Genomic DNA, 21,492 nt, shown 5'->3' with positions numbered 1-21,492 from the left:
TGTCTTTCCTTCCTGTTATGGAAAATGCCCAAATTTAGTTCTGGGAGGGATGGGTAGATCAGTCTTATTTCAATGACAGTTATTAGCTGGACTCAAGGCACCAGATTCTGGAGAGAACCAAAGCCTTTACGTGAAAGTCCATGATTACAATTTCTGAGCTAGGTAGAATTAGGAATATAGTTGAAAAGTAGTCTCAGCTCAGGGCAGTATAATGCAGTGGAGATAGTTCCAGTTGAGCTGTAAGCCCAATCAAGTAGAAGGGAACCAAATGCCCTCCTCTCCCGAAAGACACATCTATGGGGCGGGGGCTGGGGGGGAGTTGAGTGAAGAGCTGATTTCCTAATTCTTGGTTGCTTTATTGGCAAAATCTCATCCTTGTAGGTGACTATAGAGGGGAAAGCTTTTTAAGACACTTTGATAAAATAAAGTTTCACTGTATGCTGTCTACTATATATATTTTTTCTTTCTTTACACTAGTAGCTTGCAGAATTAACATATGTATCAGTAATAGCTAGTGATATGGTGGATTTCTCGTTTGTGAGCATCTTCATAGGCCTGATAAAATTGGTTTTCAACTGAAATATTCTTTGCATAGGGATGGGTAATAGTGGAAAACCCACGTTATAGATAAGCAGATTGACCAATCCTCTTCCATTTTTGATTCATTGGGGATGTTTTTGCAGAAGCAAATAAACAGTTTAAACATTATTCATACTCAATCCAATGTCTGTTGTCAAGGTAATATTTTATTTCATGAAGTGCATACCAATTACATTTAGAGATGTTGGTTGAAAGGGAGGATTTAGTCTCTATGATCATCTTTTGGTTGTTTGATATTTAAGATTTATTGTTGTAAAGGGCACAGATTTGCTTTGTTTACTTGAAGGGCTCTACCACACAGCCAGGGAAGTTGTCTGGATGCTGAACTTTAATATGCTTGAGAAGTGTGCAGTTTTTATTAATCTTGGAGCTGAATCTGGCATATTACAAAAGTACAGATAACAGAGGGTATTGTGACAAGTTAGCTTTCTCTCTATAAATGTAGGGTGATATTCCTTGCTTTTTAGATGTGTTTAATTTACTTGTTTCAGGGGTTCTTTTACTAAGGTGCGCTAAAATGAAAAATGGCCTGTGGTATTGTAGGCATGTGTTTTGGGTGCACAGAATCATTTTTCAGTGCACCTCTAAAAAATGCCTTTCTTATATTTTTGCCAAAAATGGACGTGCAGCAAAATCAAAATTGCCACGCGTCCATTTTGGGTCTCAGACCTTACCGCCAGCCATTGACCTACCGGTAAAGTCTCACGCAGTAACCGGGCAGTAATGACCTATGCGTACCAAATGCCACTCGGCATGCGTCCAATACGTGCAGTTGAAAATAAAAATAATTTTTGGAACACGCGCCAAAAATGAAATTATCACAAGAGCTACGTGGTAGCCGTGTGGTAACTCCATTTTGGCGCGCATTGTGTACGTGTAGACACTTACACAGCTTAGTAATAGGGCCTCTTATTTATTAATTCCCAAAACTTTCTATACCACTCTAACTAGTAGAGCAGAGTGGTGTATAGGCTAAAAAAAGAATAGAAAAGGAACTCTATTAAAAACAGTAAAGTATAATATCCATACCAAAGAGTAACTAAAGGAGAGGTAAAATCAAGATAAAGAAACAAAATAAAAGTGTGATAAAATAAAGTTAAAAATAAAATGGTAGGTAGTTGGTGTCAATAGTTAGACAGTTCTTTCAAAAGCTTGCTCAAAGAGCCAGGTTTTTAACTCTATCTTAAAATTCTTGAGAGAGGAATTACTGTGGAGGGATAAAGGAAGGGTATTCCAGGTATGTGGGGAGAGAAAGAAAAAAGCACTACTGCGTGTGGATTCAAGATGAACTGATTTCGGGCTAGGTAAGACCCAAGCGGTGGTCATTAATTGACCTAAGGGTCCTAGGAGGACAGTACGGAATAGTCAAACAAGACAAGTAGTCTGGTGTACCAAATCGGACAACCTTAAATGTAATCAGAGCAACTGACTTTGTAATTTACCTGGTAAACCTGAATTGTAGTTAACCTCTCTTGAGTGAGGCTTTGTTTATGAAAGCTGCTATACTTGCAAAAAAAATAAAAATCATTTGGTCGTCAATTTATGTGTAATTTCCGAAATGTAACAAGTGTTTGACATTTAAAAAAAAATGATTCTCCTCCTTAGCTGTCCCAGCATTATTAATGAGTGTATTTGGGACACTACTGTTCTTATTCTCATCAAAATCCTATGTATATAATAATCACATTTCAATACTGAACAAAACAAGTGAGATTGTGGTAAGAGATTTACGAAAATGAAGTGTGGGCAGATTTTAGAATCATATGCTTGCTATTTCCAAAATATGCATAAAAAATGTAAGTATTAAACTGTATTAGGTAAAGAAAGTATAGAGGCACACGGACCAAGAAAGGGATCTAGGTGTCGTCGTTGATACGTTGAAACCTTCTGCTCAGTGTGCTGCTACGGCTAAGAAAGCAAATAGAATGTTAGGTATTATTAGGAAAGGAATGGAAAACAAAAATGAGGATGTTATAATGCCTTTGTATCGCTCCATGGTGCGACTGCACCTCGAATATTGTGTTCAATTTTGGTCGGCGCATCTCAGAAAAAGATATAGTGGAATTAGAAAAGGTGCAGAGAAGGGCGACGAAAATGATAAAGGGGATGGGACGACTTCCCCATGGGGAAAGGCTAAAGCGGCTAGGGCTCTTCAGCTTGGAGAAAAGGTGGCTGAGGGGGGAGATATGATAGAGGTCTATAAAATAATGAGTGGAGTTGAACGAGTAGGTGTGAAGCGTCTGTTTACGCTTTCCAAAAATACTAGGACTAGGGGGCATGCGATGAAGCTACAATGTAGTAAATTTAAAATGAATCGGAGAAAATATTTCTTCACTCAACATGTAATCAAACTCTGGAATTCATTGCCAGAGAATGTGGTAAAGGTGGTTAGCTTAGCGGAGTTTAAAAAAGGTTTGGGTGGCTTCCTAAAGGAAAAGTCCATCTACCGTTATTAAATGGACTTGGGGAAAATCCACTATTTCTAGGTTAAGCAGTGTAAAATGCTTTGTACTTTTTGGGATCTTGCCAGGTATTTGTGACCTGGATTGGCCACTGTTGGAAACAGGATGCTGGGCTTGATAGACCTTTGGTCTTTTCCAGTATGGCAATACTTACCGTATTTTTCGGACTATAAGACGCACCGGACCATAAGACGCACCTAGGTTTTAGAGGAGGGAAAGAGGAAAAAATTCCTCTTTCCCTCCTCTAAAACCTAGGTGCTCCGGTGCGTCTTGTCCGGGTTTTGGACCTCCGTCCCGTACTTACAGGATTCCATGTTCCCTGGTGGTCTAGTGACGTCGGGGCAGGAAAGAGCCCCCTCTTTCCTGCCCATCGCGCTGCTCTCCGTGCTTCTCAATGCTTTCTGACGGTCTCGGCGAGATTCAAAATGGCCGCCGAGAATCTCGGCGGCCATTTTGAATATCGCCGAGACCGTCAGAAAGCATTGAGAAGCACGGAGAGCAGCGCGATGGGCAGGAAAGAGGGGGCTCTTTCCTGCCCCGACGTCACTAGACCACCAGGGAACATGGAATCCTGTAAGTACGGAACGGAGGTCCAAAAACGCTACCTTCGGACTATAAGACGCACCCCCCATTTTCCTCCCAAATTTTGGGGGAAAAAAGTGCGTCTTATAGTCCGAAAAATACGGTATGTACTTAACTATGGCCAATAGAGAAATGAATACAACCATAAAACAGGCAAGTAGATGATATGTACGTGTTGATTCGGATGAGTTCCTAGTTGGTACGTCGATCAAGTCTGTCATGTATCCCGGGGCTTAGCTATAGATGATTTTGTGAACCAGGGTGCAGATTTTGAAAGCAACACCAAATCAACACATCCGAATCAACACGTACATTTCTAAATTTGCGCTACCCAAGCTGCAAAGGACTTAAATACAAATCAACTTATGCATCCAGTTTCTCTTACATAAGCACACAACTGTGCAATGCACTAGCAAAAGCCTTGAAAATGATGTACGACCACTTAAACTTCCGGAAATCACTAAAAACCAACCTGTTTAAAAAGGCATACCCTACCCATCCAACTTAAATACCTGATCTCTGCAACACAACAAAACTAAAGTACGTAATGAACATAACTCAACTCTTCCGTTTCACGATTCCTTAATGTGGCAGTGCTACATGAACTTTATCTTACCGGAATATCACTTTGTATTTGTTCACACCGGAGTCTGCAAAGGCCTCTCCGGTACTATGTAAGCCACATTGAGCCTGCAAATAGGTGGGAAAATGTGGGATACAAATATAACAGAAATAAATATTGAACAATCTGAGAGTGCTAATGCATTAAGATGCTTTCTCCTTAGCAAATGAAAACACATTCTGTTTTCAAATAGTCTATTAATTAGTCATTAATAGGAGAGGGCAAACGATGACAGTTTGACATCTGAGGAAACCGAGAGCCTTCATTTAATTACAACACGAGTAAAAACTTTCATGCTTTTTCACATTTATTTGCCTTTGTGCCTCAGACACTTTTAAAGAAAGTAGATAAAGAAACATAGAAATATGACCACAGATAAGGGCCGGATGGTCCATCCAGTCTGCCCATCCTGAGCAATCACTATATCCCTCATTCTCTAAGAGATCCCATATGTCTATCCTACGCTTTCTTAAATTGACATCATTTTTGTCTCCACTGGGAGGCTATTTCACGTGTCCACCACCCTTTCCGTGAAAAAATATTTCCTTAGATTACTCCTGAGCCTATAACCTCTTAACTTCATCGTATGCCCTCTCATTCCAGAGTTTTCCTTCATTTGAAAAAGGCTCATCTCCTGTACATTAATATCACAGAGATATTTAAATGTCTATCTTATCCCCTCTCTCCCACCTTTCTTACAGAGTATACATATTGAGGTCTATAAGTCTGTCCCCATACTTTTTACAACAGAGACCACTGACCAATTTTGTAGCCACACTCTGGACTGACTTCATCCTGTTTATATATTTTTATAGGTGCAGTCTCCAGAATTGCACACAGTATTCTAAATGGGGCCTCACTAGAGACTTATACAAGGACACTTATCACCTACATTTTCCAGCTGATCGTTTCTCTCCTTATGCACCTGATCATCCTGGCTTTGACCGTCGCCTTTTCTACCTGTTTGGTTATCTTAAGATCCTCAGATACGATCACCCCCCAAGTCCCACTCTTCTCTCATACACAGTACTTCTTCATCCCCTATACTATACAGTTCCCTTGAATTTTTGCAGCCCAAGGTCATGACCCATTCCATTCCACTCATGATTATATAGACCACTATCATATCTTCCGTCAGTTGTTTCTTCTCCAAGCTGAAGGTCCCTATCCTGCTTAGTCTTTCCTCATATGGTAGCTGTCCCATCCCCTTTATCATTGCCCTTCCCTGTACTTTTTAAAATTCTGCTATATCTTTTTTGAGATGTGGTGACCAGAACTGCACATGGTATTCAAGGTGCATCATACCATGAAGTGATGAAAAGGCATTGAAATATTCTCTGTTTTCTCCTCTACCTTTCTTAATAATTCCTATGCGTATGATACTCATCCATTTTAGCCAAACAGGGTTAAGATTTAGAAAGCAATAAGGTTTTGCTCATTTAAATTTAGTATCCAGTTATAATTTTGATCGCTCTGTGATTCTTTTCCTTCTACCTGTGATACCATATACAATAGTGTTGTAAAAACCATCATAGACCATTAGTGTCTTACATGTAGTTTGTTCTCATCGGGGAGATCAATTGTACCAGTGCTTCTCAACCCTATTCTGGAGGCAGACCTAGTATGAGATGAAATTGTAAAACAGACACACACAAATCCAAAAATAATGTTTCAAATTATGCAGTTCTAGTTGAAGTGACAATGCCATGTTTTGTTTTTCTTAAATTTTTTAACTTTAATGAAGCAAGATGAATCTTTAAAGGTTAAAAATCATACTTCCAGATGCAATGCTAAGCGTTTCTGCTGCTTCTTGTATCCTATAATGTAATCACTTGCTATGCTGTTTATATAGTTATTTTAAATCTGTTTTTGACTATTGTCATTTAACTTTTTTTTTCTGTTTCCCAGCAAAATGACAAGAACAGTAGAGATTTCTGGGGATAGTGAACCTTTGGGGATCCATGTAGTGCCCTTTTATTCCTCCCTAAGTGGCAGGTAAGATGTTTTGTTTTTTTGCTTAGATCTTAAATGCGTATAAAATCATTGTTAGGTCAACATAGTGCTGTAGTAAGCAACAGGAAGAAGAACTGAACTTGTTCATTTTGTGAATTAATATATTCTTTCATGGGAATCTTTTTCTGCATAGTGAAAAATAATAAAATCAACCTGTTTTGTACTAGAACACACTAATTTAAAATCCAGATAATTTTTAATGATTTTGAAGACATCTTTTGAGGTATTCTGATGTAAAACACAGTAAAACTTGTCTGTGCTACTTTTTCATTATGCCACCTTGAGAGCTCCTAGGGTCTTAATAGACATCTATCCCCCCCCCCCCCCCCCAGTTTAAACCTACTTGCAAACAAGAGATGGCAAAGTCAAAACAGCACTAGTTGTCTGACAGTTCTTAGCTTTTTTCCCGCAGTAATTAACCTTTCAAATATACACCTGATGGTTAAACATTTAAAAATGTGTAGTTTACCTTGAACTTTTCTGTCAAGATCACTTCAGCTGCAAATGGCTTAATATTATCTCTTGAGTTCAGTGATGCATATCTGCATTTTTCCAACTTCGTTTATGATCAGAGGCAAACTCCAGAACATTCGGCTCACTATATTTTAGCCCACATTTTGCATAGCATTTAATATATCTTTAACCTAGAATTGCAGTGCTGTGAATAAGGTGTTAACAAATGCAGCTAGGATGCTCTCCTCAATCCTCTCCCAGTAAACTCAGTGACCACTTTATTTGATGAACAAGTAGGCCACAGCTTTATTAACAATACAGGTTGAGGTGCAACTCATTAGCAATACCCAAGCAAGTATAGTAACTACAATAGACAGCCAGTGAAGAAGCCACTCACCATATTCCTAGTTCAGTGTCTTTCCTCCTGTCACAATTAGCTAAAGAAATGCTGGAGAACACATTCCCTCACCAAATCACTAGCTAGGGTACCATGTCTCCAAGAATGACTACACCACAATGCCTATGTGTAACCCTTTCATAGGGGGAGAGCATTAGTGGCTATACAAATGTATTTTTATTTGAAGTGGCTCAAGGCAGAGCTGGGGCTAGCAGAGCTAGAAGGCTGGCTGGCAGAGCATCCGCTCACTTTATTTTCTGTCTCTCAGTTAATAAAGTAATTCACACAATAACGGTTGCTTCAAACTTTGAAGAGTTTATTTTGACTTAGCCAATGGGAGTAACATCTACAAAAACTATGTATAATCTCTTGTATATTCGAGAAGTTACACGAAGTCAGAAAACACAGTGTCTATCTAATCTACTTACATAGTAACATAGTAGATGACGGCAGAAAAAGACCTGCACGGTCCATCCAGTCTGCCCAAGATAAACTCATGTGTATACCTTACCTTGATTTGTACCTGTCTTTCTCAGGGCACAGACAGTATAAGTCTGCCCAGCAGTTTTTCCTGCCTCCCAACCACCTGTCCCGCATTCCATCACCGGCTCTGGCACAGACCGTATAAGTCTGCCCTCCCCTATCCTCGCCTCCCAACCACCAACCCCTCTTCCCCCCACCTGCTCTGCCACCCAATTGTAGCTAAGCTTCTGAGGATCCATTCTTTCTACACAGGATTCCTTTATGCACATCCCACGCATGTTTGAATTCCGTTACCGTTTTCATCGCCACCACCTCCCGCGGGAGGGCATTACAAGCATCCACCACCCTCTCCGTGAAAAAATACTTCCTGACATCTTTCCTGAGTCTGCCCCCCTTCAATCTCATGTCATGTCCTCTCGTTCTACCGCCTTCCCATCTCCGGAAAAGATTCGTTTGCGGATTAATACCTTTCAAATATTTGAACGTCTGTATCATATCACCCCTTTCCTCCAGGGTATACATGTTCAGGTCAGCAAGTCTCTCTTCATACGTTTTGGAACACAAATCCCATACCATCCTCGTAGCTTTTCTTTGCACCGCTTCCATTTTTTTGACATCCTTCGCAAGGTACAGCCTCCAAAACTGAACACAGTACTCCAGGTGGGGCCTCACCAACGTCTTATACAGGGGCATTAAAACCTCCCTTCTTCTGCTGGTCACACCTCTCCCTATACAGCCTAGCAATCTTCTAGCTATGGCCACCGCCTTGTCACACTGTTTCGTCGCCTTCAGGTCCTCGGATACTATCACCCCAAGATCCCTCTCCCCGTCCGTGCCAATCGGACTCTCCCCGCCTAACACATATGTCTCCCTTGGATTTCTACTCCCTAAGTGCATCACTTTGCATTTCTTCGCATTGAATTTTAATTGCCAAACGTTAGACCATTCTTCTAGCTTCTTCAGATCTTTTTTCATGTTTTCCACTCCCTCCGGGGTGTCCACTCTGTTGCAAATCTTGGTGTCATCCGCAAAAAGGCAAACTTTACCTCGTAACCCTTCGGCAATGTCACTCACAAATATATTGAACAGAATCGGCCCCAGCACCGATCCCTGAGGCACTCCACTACTCACCTTTCCCTCCTCCGAGCAAACTCCATTCACCACCACCCTCTGGCGTCTGCCCGTCAACCAGTTCCTAATCCAGTTCACCACTTCGGGTCCTATCTTCAGCCCATCTAGTTTATTCAAGAGCCTCCTGTGGGGAACCGTGTCGAAAGCTTTGCTGAAATCTAAATAGATTATGTCCATAGCACGTCCTTGATTTAATTCTCCCGTCACCCAGTCAAAGAATTCAATGAGATTTGTTTGGCACGATTTCCCTTTGGTGAAACCATGTTGTCTCGGATCTTGCAACTTATTTGCTTCCAGGAAATTCACTATCCTTTCCTTCAGCATTGCTTCCATTACTTTACCAATAACCGAAGTGAGGCTTACCGGCCTGTAGTTTCCAGCCTCTTCCCTATCACCACTTTTGTGAAGAGGGACCACCTCCGCCGTTCTCCAGTCCCTCGGAACCTCTCCCGTCTCCAAGGATTTATTAAACAAATCTTTAAGAGGACCCGCCAGAACCTCTCTGAGCTCCCTCAATATCCTGGGGTGGATCCCGTCCGGTCCCATGGCTTTGTCCACCTTTAGCTTTCCAAGTTGTTGATAAACACTCTCTTCCGTGAACGGTGCTCTATCGGCTCCATTCTCAGGTGTACTTTTGCCAGTCCCTAGCAGTCCTTCTCCAGGATTTTCTTCTGTGAAAACAGAGCAAAAGTATCTATTTAGCAAATTGGCTTTTTCTTCATCATTTTCTACATAGCGTTTTGTTGTATCTTTTAGTCTCACAATTCCGTTTTTAGTCTTTCTCCTTTCACTAATATACCTGAAGAAGTTTTTGTCTCCCCTTCTTACATTTCTAGCCATTTGTTCTTCCGCTTGCGTCTTCGCCAGACGTACCTCTCTCTTGGCTTCTTTCAGTTTCATCCGGTATTCCTCCCCGTGTTCCTGTTCTTGAGATTTTCTATATTTCTGGAACGCCAACTCTTTAGCCTTTATTTTCTCAGCCACTTGCTTGGAGAACCATATCGGTTTCCTTTTTCTTTTGCTTTTAGTTACTCTCCTTACATAAAGGTCTGTGGCCCTATTTATTACTTCTTTCAGCCTGGACCACTGTCCTTCCACTTCTCGTACGTCCTCCCAGCCCATCAGCTCCTTCCTGAGGTATTCGCCCATTTTACTAAAGTCAGCACGCTTGAAATCCAGGACTTTGAGTTTAGAGTGTCCGCCCTGCACTTCAGCCGTCATATCAAACCAAACCGTTTGATGGTCACTGCTTTCCAGGTGTGCACCCACTCTGACATTTGACACACTATTCCCATTTGTGAGCACCAGATCTAACGTTGCTCCCTCCCTCGTGGGTTCTGTCACCATTTGTCTGAGCAGAGCACTTTGGAAAGCATCCACAATCTGTCTACTTCCATATCATCATGCTGATCAATCCATAGACTGGTGGGTTGTGTCCATCTACCAGCAGGTGGAGATAGAGAGCAAACTTTTGCCTCCCTATATGTGGTCATGTGCTGCCGGAAACTCCTCAGTATGTTCTCTATCTCAGCAGGTGGTGGTCACACACAGCAGCAGCTCTGGCTAGGCCTCCAAGCCTAATTTTTAGGTTTTGTTGAGTGCCTGGGGTTGAGGGCTCTTCTTGAGCAAGTGCAAACCTGGTGGCGCCAGGTCCCTCCTTTTCTCCCCCCTCCCGCTGGTTCCGTTAAAAAAAAAAAAAAAAAAAATTTTTGAACATCCTTAAAGGTGTTTATTTCAACGTTTATTTAAACGTTTATTGCAGCTACTCACTGGGACACCAGGTCGTTACAGCTCGGAGCGGAAAGCAGGTAATTTTTACCTTTTTATAGCGGGCAGGGGGTTCCCCGATTGATCTCCACGTGGCCGATGGCGTCGGAGGGCGAGGGCGCAAAGAGTCGCTCCCCTGATCGCTTGTGCGCTTCTAGAGGGGATGCGGGGGTCTTAAAGTCTGATTCGCCCTTGTTGGGTGACAGTTTCGTGACCGATGAGTGTCCCGGTCCTTCCTCCGGTGTGGCGGTTTTTCCCGCCATAAACGCCCATCCCCCGCTGCTCGCCTCCGCCATCTTGGCCGGCCACGCGGCTCGGACGGCTTCTTCTTGGGCCGCCCTTGAGGTGGGAGACATTAATGCCATGAACGCCCTTAATTTGGGCGACGGCACAAAAGCGGCTAAAGTTAAGCGCCGTTCTTCCCGCTCGGCTCCTTCGTGGAGTGTCGCGCCGGACGCCATCTTGCGAGCGCCGGTTGAGGGTGCATCTAGGGCTGTAGCCCAGGCTGCGGAAGTGCACAGACTGGGGGGTTTCTCCCCCGAGTTTGTTTTGCTGCTGCATCAGGCCTTCCTTATGCAAAACGCTGCCCCTGCTCCCTCGTCTGGTAAAGAGGTTGAGGCCCCCGGAGGTAAACGCCCTCGGGTTGATTCCCAGGCCTTGGAGGACTTTGTCTCCTCCGATGTAGATGAGGGCAGCGTATCTGAGTTCTCCCAACGGTCCTTTGCGGATTCCTTGGAGGAGACGGATCCCCGCTCGGATGCAGCGGATGACCCCTCTGCAGCGCGACTCTTTAGCTCAGAGGATTTGCCCAACCTGTTAGTGCAGGCCATGGGCATTTTGAAGATTTCCTCTCCGGAGGACGTCTCTCCCTCAGCCCCTGTTGGCTCTGCCATTATGCTGGGGACGAAGCGCCCGCCTAGAACCTTCCACGTGCATGATGCCATGCACACCTTAATTTCGGCTCAATGGGATGTCCCGGAAGCGAGCCTTAAAGTGGCTAGGGCTATGTCCCGCCTCTATCCTTTGCCTGAAAGTGAACGTGAGGCCTATCTGTGGCCTACCGTGGATTCTTTAATCACTGCGGTGACTAAGAAAACGGCGTTGCCGGTGGAAGGTGGCACGGCCCTAAAGGACGCCCAAGACAGAAGATTGGAGGCGGCCTTAAGGTCGTCCTTTGAGGCGGCTGCTTTAAGTTTGCAGGCCTCAGTTTGCGGCTCCTATGTGGCCAGGGCGTGCCTGACTATGGTGCAGCGGGCTTCCCCCTCGGATCATTCCTTGAGGGCTGATTGGCCGGCCCTGGAATCGGGCTTAGCCTATTTGGCAGACTTGCTGTATGATGTCTTGAGGGCCTCAGCTAAAGGCATGGCTCAGACAATCTCTGCGCGGCGGTGGCTTTGGCTGAAACATTGGTCTGCTGACCACGCCTCTAAATCCCACCTGGCTAGGTTGCCTTTTAAAGGCAAGCTGCTCTTTGGGGTCGAGCTGGACAAAATCGTGACCGATCTCGGCACGTCTAAGGGCAAGAAGTTACCAGAGGTCAGGGCTCGGGCTAGTACTCGCCCCGGTACCTCCAGAGGACGGTTTCAGGAAGCCCGTCGGTACCGCCCGGGCAGGTCGGGCTCCTCTGCCCCCTCTTCCTTCAAGAGGAACTTCTCCCCCAAGCAGCATTCCTTTCGCAGAGACCGCCGTCCCGGAGGTGCTCCCTCCGGTCCTCCCCCAGGGCCTCGTACCCAATGACGGGGCCTTGGTCCACGCCCCAGTGCAGATTGGAGGACGGCTGTCCTCGTTTCTGGGCGAGTGGACCACAATAACTTCAGACGCTTGGGTGCTGGAAGTCATCAGAGACGGCTACAAGCTAGAGTTCTGCCGACCCTTAAGAGACGGGTTTGTACTCTCTCCCTGCAAGTCTCCGGTCAAAGCTGTGGCAGTGCAGCAGACCTTGGACAATCTGATCCGCCTGGGTGCGGTCGTTCCGGTGCCAGAAAATCAGCTTGGCAAGGGGCGTTACTCCATTTACTTTGTGGTACCAAAGAAAGGAGGTTCTGTACGGCCTATCCTCGACCTCAAAGGGGTCAATCGGGCCTTGAAAGTTCGGCACTTTCGCATGGAGACTCTCCGCTCTGTTATAGCGGCAGTGAAGGCAGGGGAGTACCTGGCATCCTTGGACATCAAGGAAGCGTACTTGCATATTCCCATCTGGCCTCCTCATCAACGCTTTCTGCGTTTTGCAGTCCTGGGCCGACACTTCCAGTTCAGAGCCCTCCCGTTCGGGTTGGCTACTGCTCCGCGGACCTTCTCCAAAGTAATGGTGGTCATCGCGGCCATCCTTATCTGGACGACTGGTTGATCCGAGCCCCCTCTTATGCAGAGTGCGGCAAAGCTGTGAACCGGGTGGTTGCTCTTTTGAGCTCCCTGGGGTGGATCATCAACTGGGAGAAAAGCCAGCTGCGCCCAACTCAGTCCCTGGAGTATCTGGGAGTTCGATTCGACACCCAAGTGGGCAGAGTGTTCCTGCCAGACAATCGGATTGTCAAGCTTCAGGCTCAGGTGGACCAGTTCCTAGTAGCCTCTCCTCTTCGGGCTTGGGACTATGTGCAGCTGTTGGGCTCTATGACGGCCACGATGGAAGTAGTGCCCTGGGCCAGGGCTCATATGAGACCACTACAACACTCTCTGTTGCAGCGCTGGACTCCGGTGTCGGAGGATTATGCTGTGCGCCTTCCCTTGGACCCAGCAGTGGGCAAGGCGCTGAGCTGGTGGACGCAGACAGCCAAGTTGTCTGCAGGAATGCCTCTGGTGACCCCGGAGTGGATTGTCGTCACGACGGACGCCTCTTTGTCGGGCTGGGGAGCCCACTGCTTGGGAAGGACAGCGCAGGGGCTCTGGTCTCCTGCAGAGGCAAAGTGGTCTATCAACCTCCTGGAACTCAGAGCCATTCGGTTGGCGCTTTTGGAGTTCATCCCGGTACTGGCGTTGAAGCCTGTACGGGTCCTGTCGGACAATGCCACGGCTGTGGCCTATGTCAACCGCCAGGGAGGTACCAAGAGCGCCCCTCTAGCCAAGGAGGCCATGAATCTATGCCAGTGGGCGGAAGCGAACCTGGAACAGCTGTCAGCGGCCCACATTGCCGGAGTCATGAATGTCAAGGCGGACTTTCTCAGTCGCCATACCTTGGAGCCCGGAGAGTGGCAGCTATCTGCTGAGGCGTTCTTGGATATCACGAAGCGCTGGGGCCAGCCGAGCCTAGATCTGATGGTGTCATCGGCCAATTGCCAAGTGCCGCGCTTTTTCAGCAGAGGACGGGACCCTCGATCCCTGGGAGTAGATGCTCTTCTCCAACAGTGGCCGACACAAGAGCTTCTCTATGTGTTCCCGCCCTGGCCCATGTTGGGCAGGGTGCTAGACCGGGTGGCAAAGCATCCAGGCCGGATAATCCTGGTGGGTCCGGATTGGCCCAGACGTCCCTGGTATGCGGACTTGATCAGGCTCTCAGTCGACGATCCTCTGCGGCTGCCAGTGGAGCAGGGTCTGTTACATCAGGGTCCCGTGGTGATGGAGGATCCCTCCCCCTTTGGTCTTACGGCCTGGCTATTGAGCGGCAGCGTCTGAGGAAGAAGGGCTTCTCAGACAAGGTCATCGCCACTATGCTGAGAGCGAGGAAGCGCTCTACTTCTACTACTTACGCCAGGGTTTGGCGTACCTTTGCAGCGTGGTGTGAAGCAGGCTCATTTTCTCCATTCACTGCTCCAATTTCTTCAGTGTTGGCGTTCCTGCAAGAAGGTCTGGAGAAAGGCCTGTCGCTCAGTTCCCTTAAAGTCCAGGTAGCGGCCCTGGCTTGCTTCAGGGGCCGCCTGAAGGGTGCTTCCCTGGCTTCGCAGCCAGATGTGGTGCGTTTTCTCAAGGGAGTTAATCACCTGCGCCCTCCTCTGCACTCGGTGGTGCCTGCATGGAATCTCAACCTGGTGCTAAGAGCATTACAGAAGCCGCCTTTTGAACCCTTGTCGAGGGCATCTCTGAAAGACCTGACGTTGAAAGCAGTCTTTTTGGTGGCTATCACTTCAGCCAGAAGAGTTTCCGAGCTCCAGGCACTCTCATGTAGAGAGCCTTTTCTGCAGTTCACTGAGGCAGGAGTGACTATTCGCACGGTGCCTTCCTTCCTGCCCAAGATTGTTTCTCGCTTCCATGTGAATCAGCAGCTCTGTCTCCCTTCCTTTCATAGGGAGGACTACCCAGAGGAATACTCTGCTCTTAAATATCTGGATGTGAGACAAGTCATCATCAGATACTTGGAAGTGACCAATGATTTCCGGAAATCGGATCATCTGTTTGTCCTGTTTGCAGGTCCTCGTAAGGGTCTGCAGGCTGCTAAGCCTACAGTGGCAAGATGGGTCAAGGAAGCCATTGCAGCGGCTTATGTGGCCGCAGGGAAGGTGCCGCCTATCCAGCTGAAGGCTCACTCCACTAGAGCTCAGGCGGCCTCGATGGCAGAGGCCGGGTCCGTCTCCTTGGAAGAGATATGCAAGGCGGCAGCTTGGGCATCGGCCCATACATTCTCCAAGCATTACCGCTTGACTGTGGCGGCACGGGCGGAGGCCCGGTTTGGAGCTTCAGTGTTGAGGTCAGGGATTTCAATGTCCCGCCCTGGGTGAGTACTGCTTCGGTACATCCCACCAGTCTATGGATTGATCAGCATGATGATATGGAAGGTAAAATTATGTATCATACCTGATAATTTTCTTTCCATTAATCATAGCTGATCAATCCATAGCCCCTCCCAGATATCTGTACTGTTTATATTCTGGTTGAATTTTAGGTTCAAGTTTAGTCCTCAGTTACTTCAGGAGGACTTCGTGTTCAAGTTTTTTCACTTGGATTCTTCAAGAGTTGAGACGAGTTTGTGTTACAGTGAGCTGCTGCATTCCTCTCCCCTCCGTTTTACGGGGCTGGATTGAGACTTAAATTCTGCCGGCACTCCCTCCCGATTCGTGCGGCTGTAGGGCAGCTTTGTACCCCTCCCGCTTCGGCGGTGGTAGGGTCAGTCAGCTCCTCCCGCGGTTGCGGTTGCAGGATAAGCCAGATCCCCCCGCATCGGCGGGGTGGTGTCCCTCCCCCGCTCCGCGGGGATGAGCTGGACGGATTCCCCTCCCCCACTTGTGTGGGGATGAGCTGGGTTAATTCCCCTCCCCCGTTTCGGCGGTGGTGAGCTGGGCAGAGTGTCCCTTTGTGGGTGTAATTCTCTAAGTGCTGAGTCCTGCGGATGGAGCTTTGATATCGACATACTGAGGAGTTTCCGGCAGCACATGACCACATATAGGGAGGCAAAAGTTTGCTCTCTATCTCCACCTGCTGGTAGATGGACACAACCCACCAGTCTATGGATTGATCAGCTATGATTAATGGAAAGAAAATTATCAGGTATGATACATAATTTTACCTTCTTTCAGATTTGGCAGATGGAACCTTCCTGAAGATATTGGTGTATTGGTGGGTCCTTCCACAGGGAATTCTGGGGAATAGGGCTGTCTTTACCTTGGGAACAGTTCTTTTTCTGCAGTTAGATTACTTTGCATCTGTTGTATCTCTCCTTTCCTTCTGCACCTCATAGGCAGTGTTGGAGGACAGGGTCCCTTTACCTGTGCTATGTGGAAGCAGTCCAGCCGCATGGTAGGCTCTGAAGCTGGCTCTGCACACCTGACTTCTCCAGGTCAGTGACACAGCCAGTCCCACAAAGAGGCCTGCAACATCTTGGGGGTTGGTGGAGGAGTAGCCTAGTGGTTAGTACAGTGGACTTTGATCCTGGAGAACTGAGTTTGATTCCCACTGCAGCTCCTTGTGTCTCTGGGCAAGTCACTTAACCCCCCATTGCCCCTGGTACAAAATAAGTACCTGAATAAATGTAAACCGCTTTGGATGTAGTTGCAAAAACTTCAGAAAGGCGGTATATCCAGTCCCATTTCCCTTTCCCCTTTCCCTTAATAATGATGGTTAGTTCCTTACTATGGTTCTGGTGCAATGGATCACAGTTGTAAGCCAGACAGTGAACATTTCCTACTACCCTAGTTACTTCCCACGTTTTTGAAGTTATGGGGGTTAGAAGAAAGTGAAAGCTATTCTCTTTCTGGTAGAAGGCTGAAGGATCTGATACTGCTGCATAAGCAGATGTTTAGACATTTATTTATTTACCAAGTCAGAATTGGGACATCCACGAGGGGCGGAGCAAGATGGCGGCAGCAACACCAAACCGCGAATGAACCTTTGGATAATGCTGTGTCAAACCCATACCTATACCTCTTGGTAGATTTTTTCTTTTTAAAGATTTACCTTATTTCTTTCTACGATGCCGCATACTAAGAGGAAGGGGGTTTTGAGAACTGGATCCCAGCCGGTTCGAACTTCGACGCCAACACAGCTCTCTATCCAAGGTTTTCTCGCGAGAACCCCTGTTACGACGCCGGGAAGCCCTGCAGAGTTCGATACCCGAGGAGAGGTTGAACTCCAGGGGCAGGACGTTTCTTTGTCCCCCCCGGCGCGCCCACCCCCACCGCAACCGGCTGAAATCGATCTGGGTGAAGTAGCCTCTAACCGCGGTGACGGAAGAGGAGAGCTACTACTGGGCCCCCACATCGATGTTGTAGCTGAGGCCAGTGCAATAGCAAAGGCTAAGAGTCAGATGGCACAGAGACCAGAAAAATCTTTAGTCTCCTCGCCGGCGGTGACTCTTGAGGCGATATGGGAGACACTACAGACGGTAATGGAATCAACAAGCAAGATAGAGCCGTTATTGGGTAATGTGCAAGAATTGTCAACTGCATTTGCTTCTATGAAAGACGAGGTGACTGAAAAGATTCAAAATTTGTCAATTGAAACCACTAAGTTGAAAGAAACTTCAGTTAAATTAATACAGGATAGTATGCTGATACATAGAAAAATGGAACATTTTGAAAATTATAACAGGAGGCTAAACTTGCGACTTTTGAACTTTCCACGGACTTCTATATATTCTCCATTAGAAATCTTCAAAAGGTATTTGATAGAAAATTTAAAATTTACTTTAGAAAGTGTGCCTCCACTGAATAAAATTTATTACCTTCCTACGAGAAAATCAACACAATTGTTGGAACAACCAGATTTAAATGTATCAGAATTACTGGAAACATCATTGACTGACATAACTGAACGGCAAACTTTGTTGGTCTCATTTATATTTCTCCAAGATTTAGAATCAGTCAGGAAAATGGCTTTGAAGAATCTGCAAACCCCATTTTATGGGGGAAAAATCTGGGTATTCCCAGATGTTACAAAACAAACTCAAAGTAGAAGAAAAGATTTTTTAGCACTTCGTGCTGAAACTTTGTCTTTAGGAGCTTCGTTTCACTTGAACTACCCTTGCAAATGCAATGTGAAATATTTAGGGGTAAAATATGTTTTCTTTGAACCCGAACATTTAAAACAATTTATTTCTCAGAAAAAATTATTATAAATGCTTTTTGACCTTAAACCGTTATGTCTCGTCTTAAAGATTAGGATGTTGGGAATGTAAACTTTTTTGGGGGGGTTTGTAATAATATAACAATAATCTGCTATAGCTTTACTATATTAAGTAAATATTCTTTTTCTCAACTTAACGGCTTTTAGCCCCTCGAATTTGGTGGTCTAATATAAGTTATGTAATATTTACCTATTTTTTCTTTTTTTGCTTCTATGTGGCAAGTTTCTAACTATGTTACCTATTCAAGTAGTAAAAATGCTTGTAAAATTGTAAAAATGATAAATAAAAAAATTAAAAAAAAAGAATTGGGACATCCTGCTCATAATGCCCAAAAAACCATCCACCTCAGCCATTTTCAGTTAGGAAATATTTGGTGATATCATGTTCAAACATATATGAGAAGGATGTTCTTGTGCTGAAAACCAAAATGAACAGCCATGTTCCAAAATTAAACATCCAAAAGAGTCATTCCGTGTCAAGTGGACCAGATTTTGATGAAATTTGGTACATAGTTTCTTTATGATAAAAAACTAAGCTGTGCAAAATTTTAGTTCAAAAGACTAAAAATTGGAGGTTCTAGGGGACCTCAAGTAAAGGGTTGCAAAATGTCGCCTGAGCAAAAATGACATTTTGGGCCAACTTCCAGAAGCTGTAAAACTGGAAGTTTTAGTAGTACAAGGGGGATATTTGGAGAACCTGCACTACTTTTATACCAACTTTGAACGCTTATAATTTTTCAACCACTTGAAGGAAAGTGCTGCAAATTGGAATGCCTCATTACAGCCATGCATTTAGTACACCTACCAAAAATCAACCTGAAAGGCCAACTAGTTTAGAAACTACAGCAGCCTCAACATCGCTGTAAATTGATTTTTGCCGTTTTTTTGGCAAAGTTTGAGCCTAAACCATTCAAAAAGTAAGAGGACTAGGAACATGGGGTTTTGCCAGTTCATTAAGCCCTAAAAGTAGTGCAGGTTCTCCAAATATCCCCCTTGTACTACTAAAACTTCCAGTTTTACAGCTTCTGGACGTTGGCCCAAAATGTCATTTTTGCTCAGGCGACATTTTGCAACCCTTTACTTGAGGTCCCCTAGAACCTCCAGTTTTTAGTCTTTTGAACTAAAATTTTGCACAGCTTAGTTTTTTATCATAAAGAAACTATGTACCAAATTTCATCAAAATCTGAGATGGTGAGGTGGGGACGACCTTTAAAATTGGTCCACTTGACACGGAATGACTCAAAATATAAACACCAAAAAAGCAGGCACAAAAATGTAACTTTGGCATAATTTCTATAAAAATGGCAACACAGACTTCCCTGCAGAGCAGAGGGGCAGGCTAGTGGTGAGTGCATACCAAACTCTAGGACAGCTTCAGGTATTATGGCCATGCCTAATAGAGCAGCCTAGTGGTCAGTTAAGTGGACTGTAAACTACAGGACTCATGTACAAATCCCACCTTAATTTTGTTATATGTTATTGTGAGCCCTCCAGGAATAGGTGAAAACCTACTGTACCTAAAGGTACACCACTACAATAACCATTACACTTGCAGGTGTCTTAAGTTCCGATACAGTATGTTCCGGGAGGGCTCACACATTTGTACAGAAATAAGACAGTTAAAGTGGGAGTTACACCTGAATCCTGTTGTTCAAAGTCCACTGCACTGACCACTAGTCTACTTCTTACCAGTGGCATACCAAGGGGGGCAGGGGGGGGGCAGTCCGCCCCGGGTGCACGCTGCTGGGGGGGTGCTGCGTGCCTGTCGGCTCTCCTGGTTCCCTGCTCTCTCTGCCCCGGAACAGGTTACTTCCTGTTCCGGGGCAGAGGGAGCAGGGAGCCACGGAGCCGACAGGCGCGCGGCTGCTCCCAGCAGCCAAGAAGGCACCCGGAGGGAGGGGTGTTGATGCGCCGTGGGGGGGGGGGTGGATGCCGCTGCACCCAGGGGGGGATGCGTGCAGCGGCGATCTGCCCCGGGTGGCAGCCGACCTAGGATCGCCACTGCTCCTTACACTTGCTTGCTGCTCTGTTAAGAAAAAGATAGGGGATGGGACTGATGTACCATCTTGCTGTGGTTACAGTCAAAGCTGTTTACATACTATATGGAGGGTTAAGTGGCTTGCCCAGAGTCACAAGGTATGGTCATAATACCTGAAGCTGTCATGGAGTCTGGTGTCCTGTCTCTTTCATTTATTAGGGGGGTGGGAGGGGGGGGTCAATAACCACTGGGTAATTCAGGAAAGGTCATGCCTTCATCCTTCCAGTGGTCAGCTGACCAATCAGGGCACCTTTTTGTACCCTAGACGTGATTGAAATAGGTCTCGATAAAAGCGTCTTCCTTTTTTGCCAATATCCCAAAAGATGTCCTAATTTTGGGCCCACCCTAGTCTTGCCCAAAACACGCCTCCGACATAACTACAGTGTAAAATATCCAAATTCTGCCTTTCAAAAATCACGATTTAGATGTTTTTGGCAAATTGACTTTTTTGGGCAATTTTGAAACATCCATCTGTTTCGAAAAAGAGCACCATAATACAAACAAGGAGCAACATGGAGTTCAAATGAAACGCCATCCTAGGACAGATGAAACAGGGGTGACGTGATACAATCGTTCAAATATTTGAAAGGTATTAATCTGCAAACAAACCGTTTTGGGAGACAGGAAGGTGGTAGAACTAGAGGACATGAATTGAGGTTGAAGGGGGGCAAACTCAGGAGTAATGTCAGGAAGTATTTTTTCACAGAGAGGGTGGTAGATATGTGGAGTGCCCTCCCTCGGGAGGTGATGGAGATGAAAACGGTAATGGATTTCAAATATGTGTGGGATAAACACAGGAATCCTGATTAGAAGGAATGGATCCACGGAATCTTAGCAGAGATTGGGTAGCAACGCCGGTAATTGGGAAGCAGAACTGGTGCTGGGCAGACTTCTACGGTCTACGCCCTGATTGTGACTGAATAGATATGGATGGGCTGGAGTGTAAATTTTAAGGGGCTTCAACATTAGCTTCAGAACTTCTAGTACAAGAAAAGTGCTGGGCAGACTTCTAGAGTTTGTGTGCTGAGAATGCCAAGGACAACTCAAACTTGGGTATACATACAGTGGGGGAAATAAGTATTTGATCCCTTGCTGATTTTGTAAGTTTGCCCACTGACAAAGACATGAGCAGCCCATAATTGAAGGGTAGGTTATTGGTAACAGTGAGAGATAGCACATCACAAATTAAATACGGAAAAACAAATTGTGGAAAGTATATGAATTTATTTGCATTCTGCAGAGGGAAATAAGTATTTAATCCCTCTGGCAAACAAGACCTAATACTTGGTGGCAAAACCCTTGTTGGCAAGCACAGCGGTCAGACGTCTTCTGTAGTTGATGATGAGGTTTGCACACATGTCAGGAGGAATTTTGGTCCACTCCTCTTTGCAGATCATCTCTAAATCATTAAGAGTTCTGGGCTGTCGCTTGGCAACTCGCAGCTTCAGCTCCCTCC

The 21,492-nt window shown here is 45.6% G+C and overlaps 1 protein-coding gene across 2 annotated transcripts in view; it reads left to right on the top strand.

Annotated features, from left to right (window-relative positions):
- Positions 1-21,492, top strand: part of PARD3B (par-3 family cell polarity regulator beta) — a 2,175,158-nt gene that overhangs the window by 927,594 nt on the left and 1,226,072 nt on the right. For both annotated transcript variants that reach the window (XM_030209894.1, XM_030209893.1), the window contains exon 6: positions 6,175-6,261. In XM_030209894.1, the coding sequence (XP_030065754.1) occupies positions 6,175-6,261 (87 nt within the window). The remainder of the gene's footprint in view (positions 1-6,174; positions 6,262-21,492) is intronic.

Source organism: Microcaecilia unicolor, chromosome 7, assembly GCF_901765095.1.
Source record: "Microcaecilia unicolor chromosome 7, aMicUni1.1, whole genome shotgun sequence".
Taxonomy (NCBI): domain Eukaryota; kingdom Metazoa; phylum Chordata; class Amphibia; order Gymnophiona; family Siphonopidae; genus Microcaecilia; species Microcaecilia unicolor.
The sequence above is the reverse complement of the archived record's forward strand: the minus strand, read 5'-3'. Positions and strand labels throughout refer to the sequence as shown.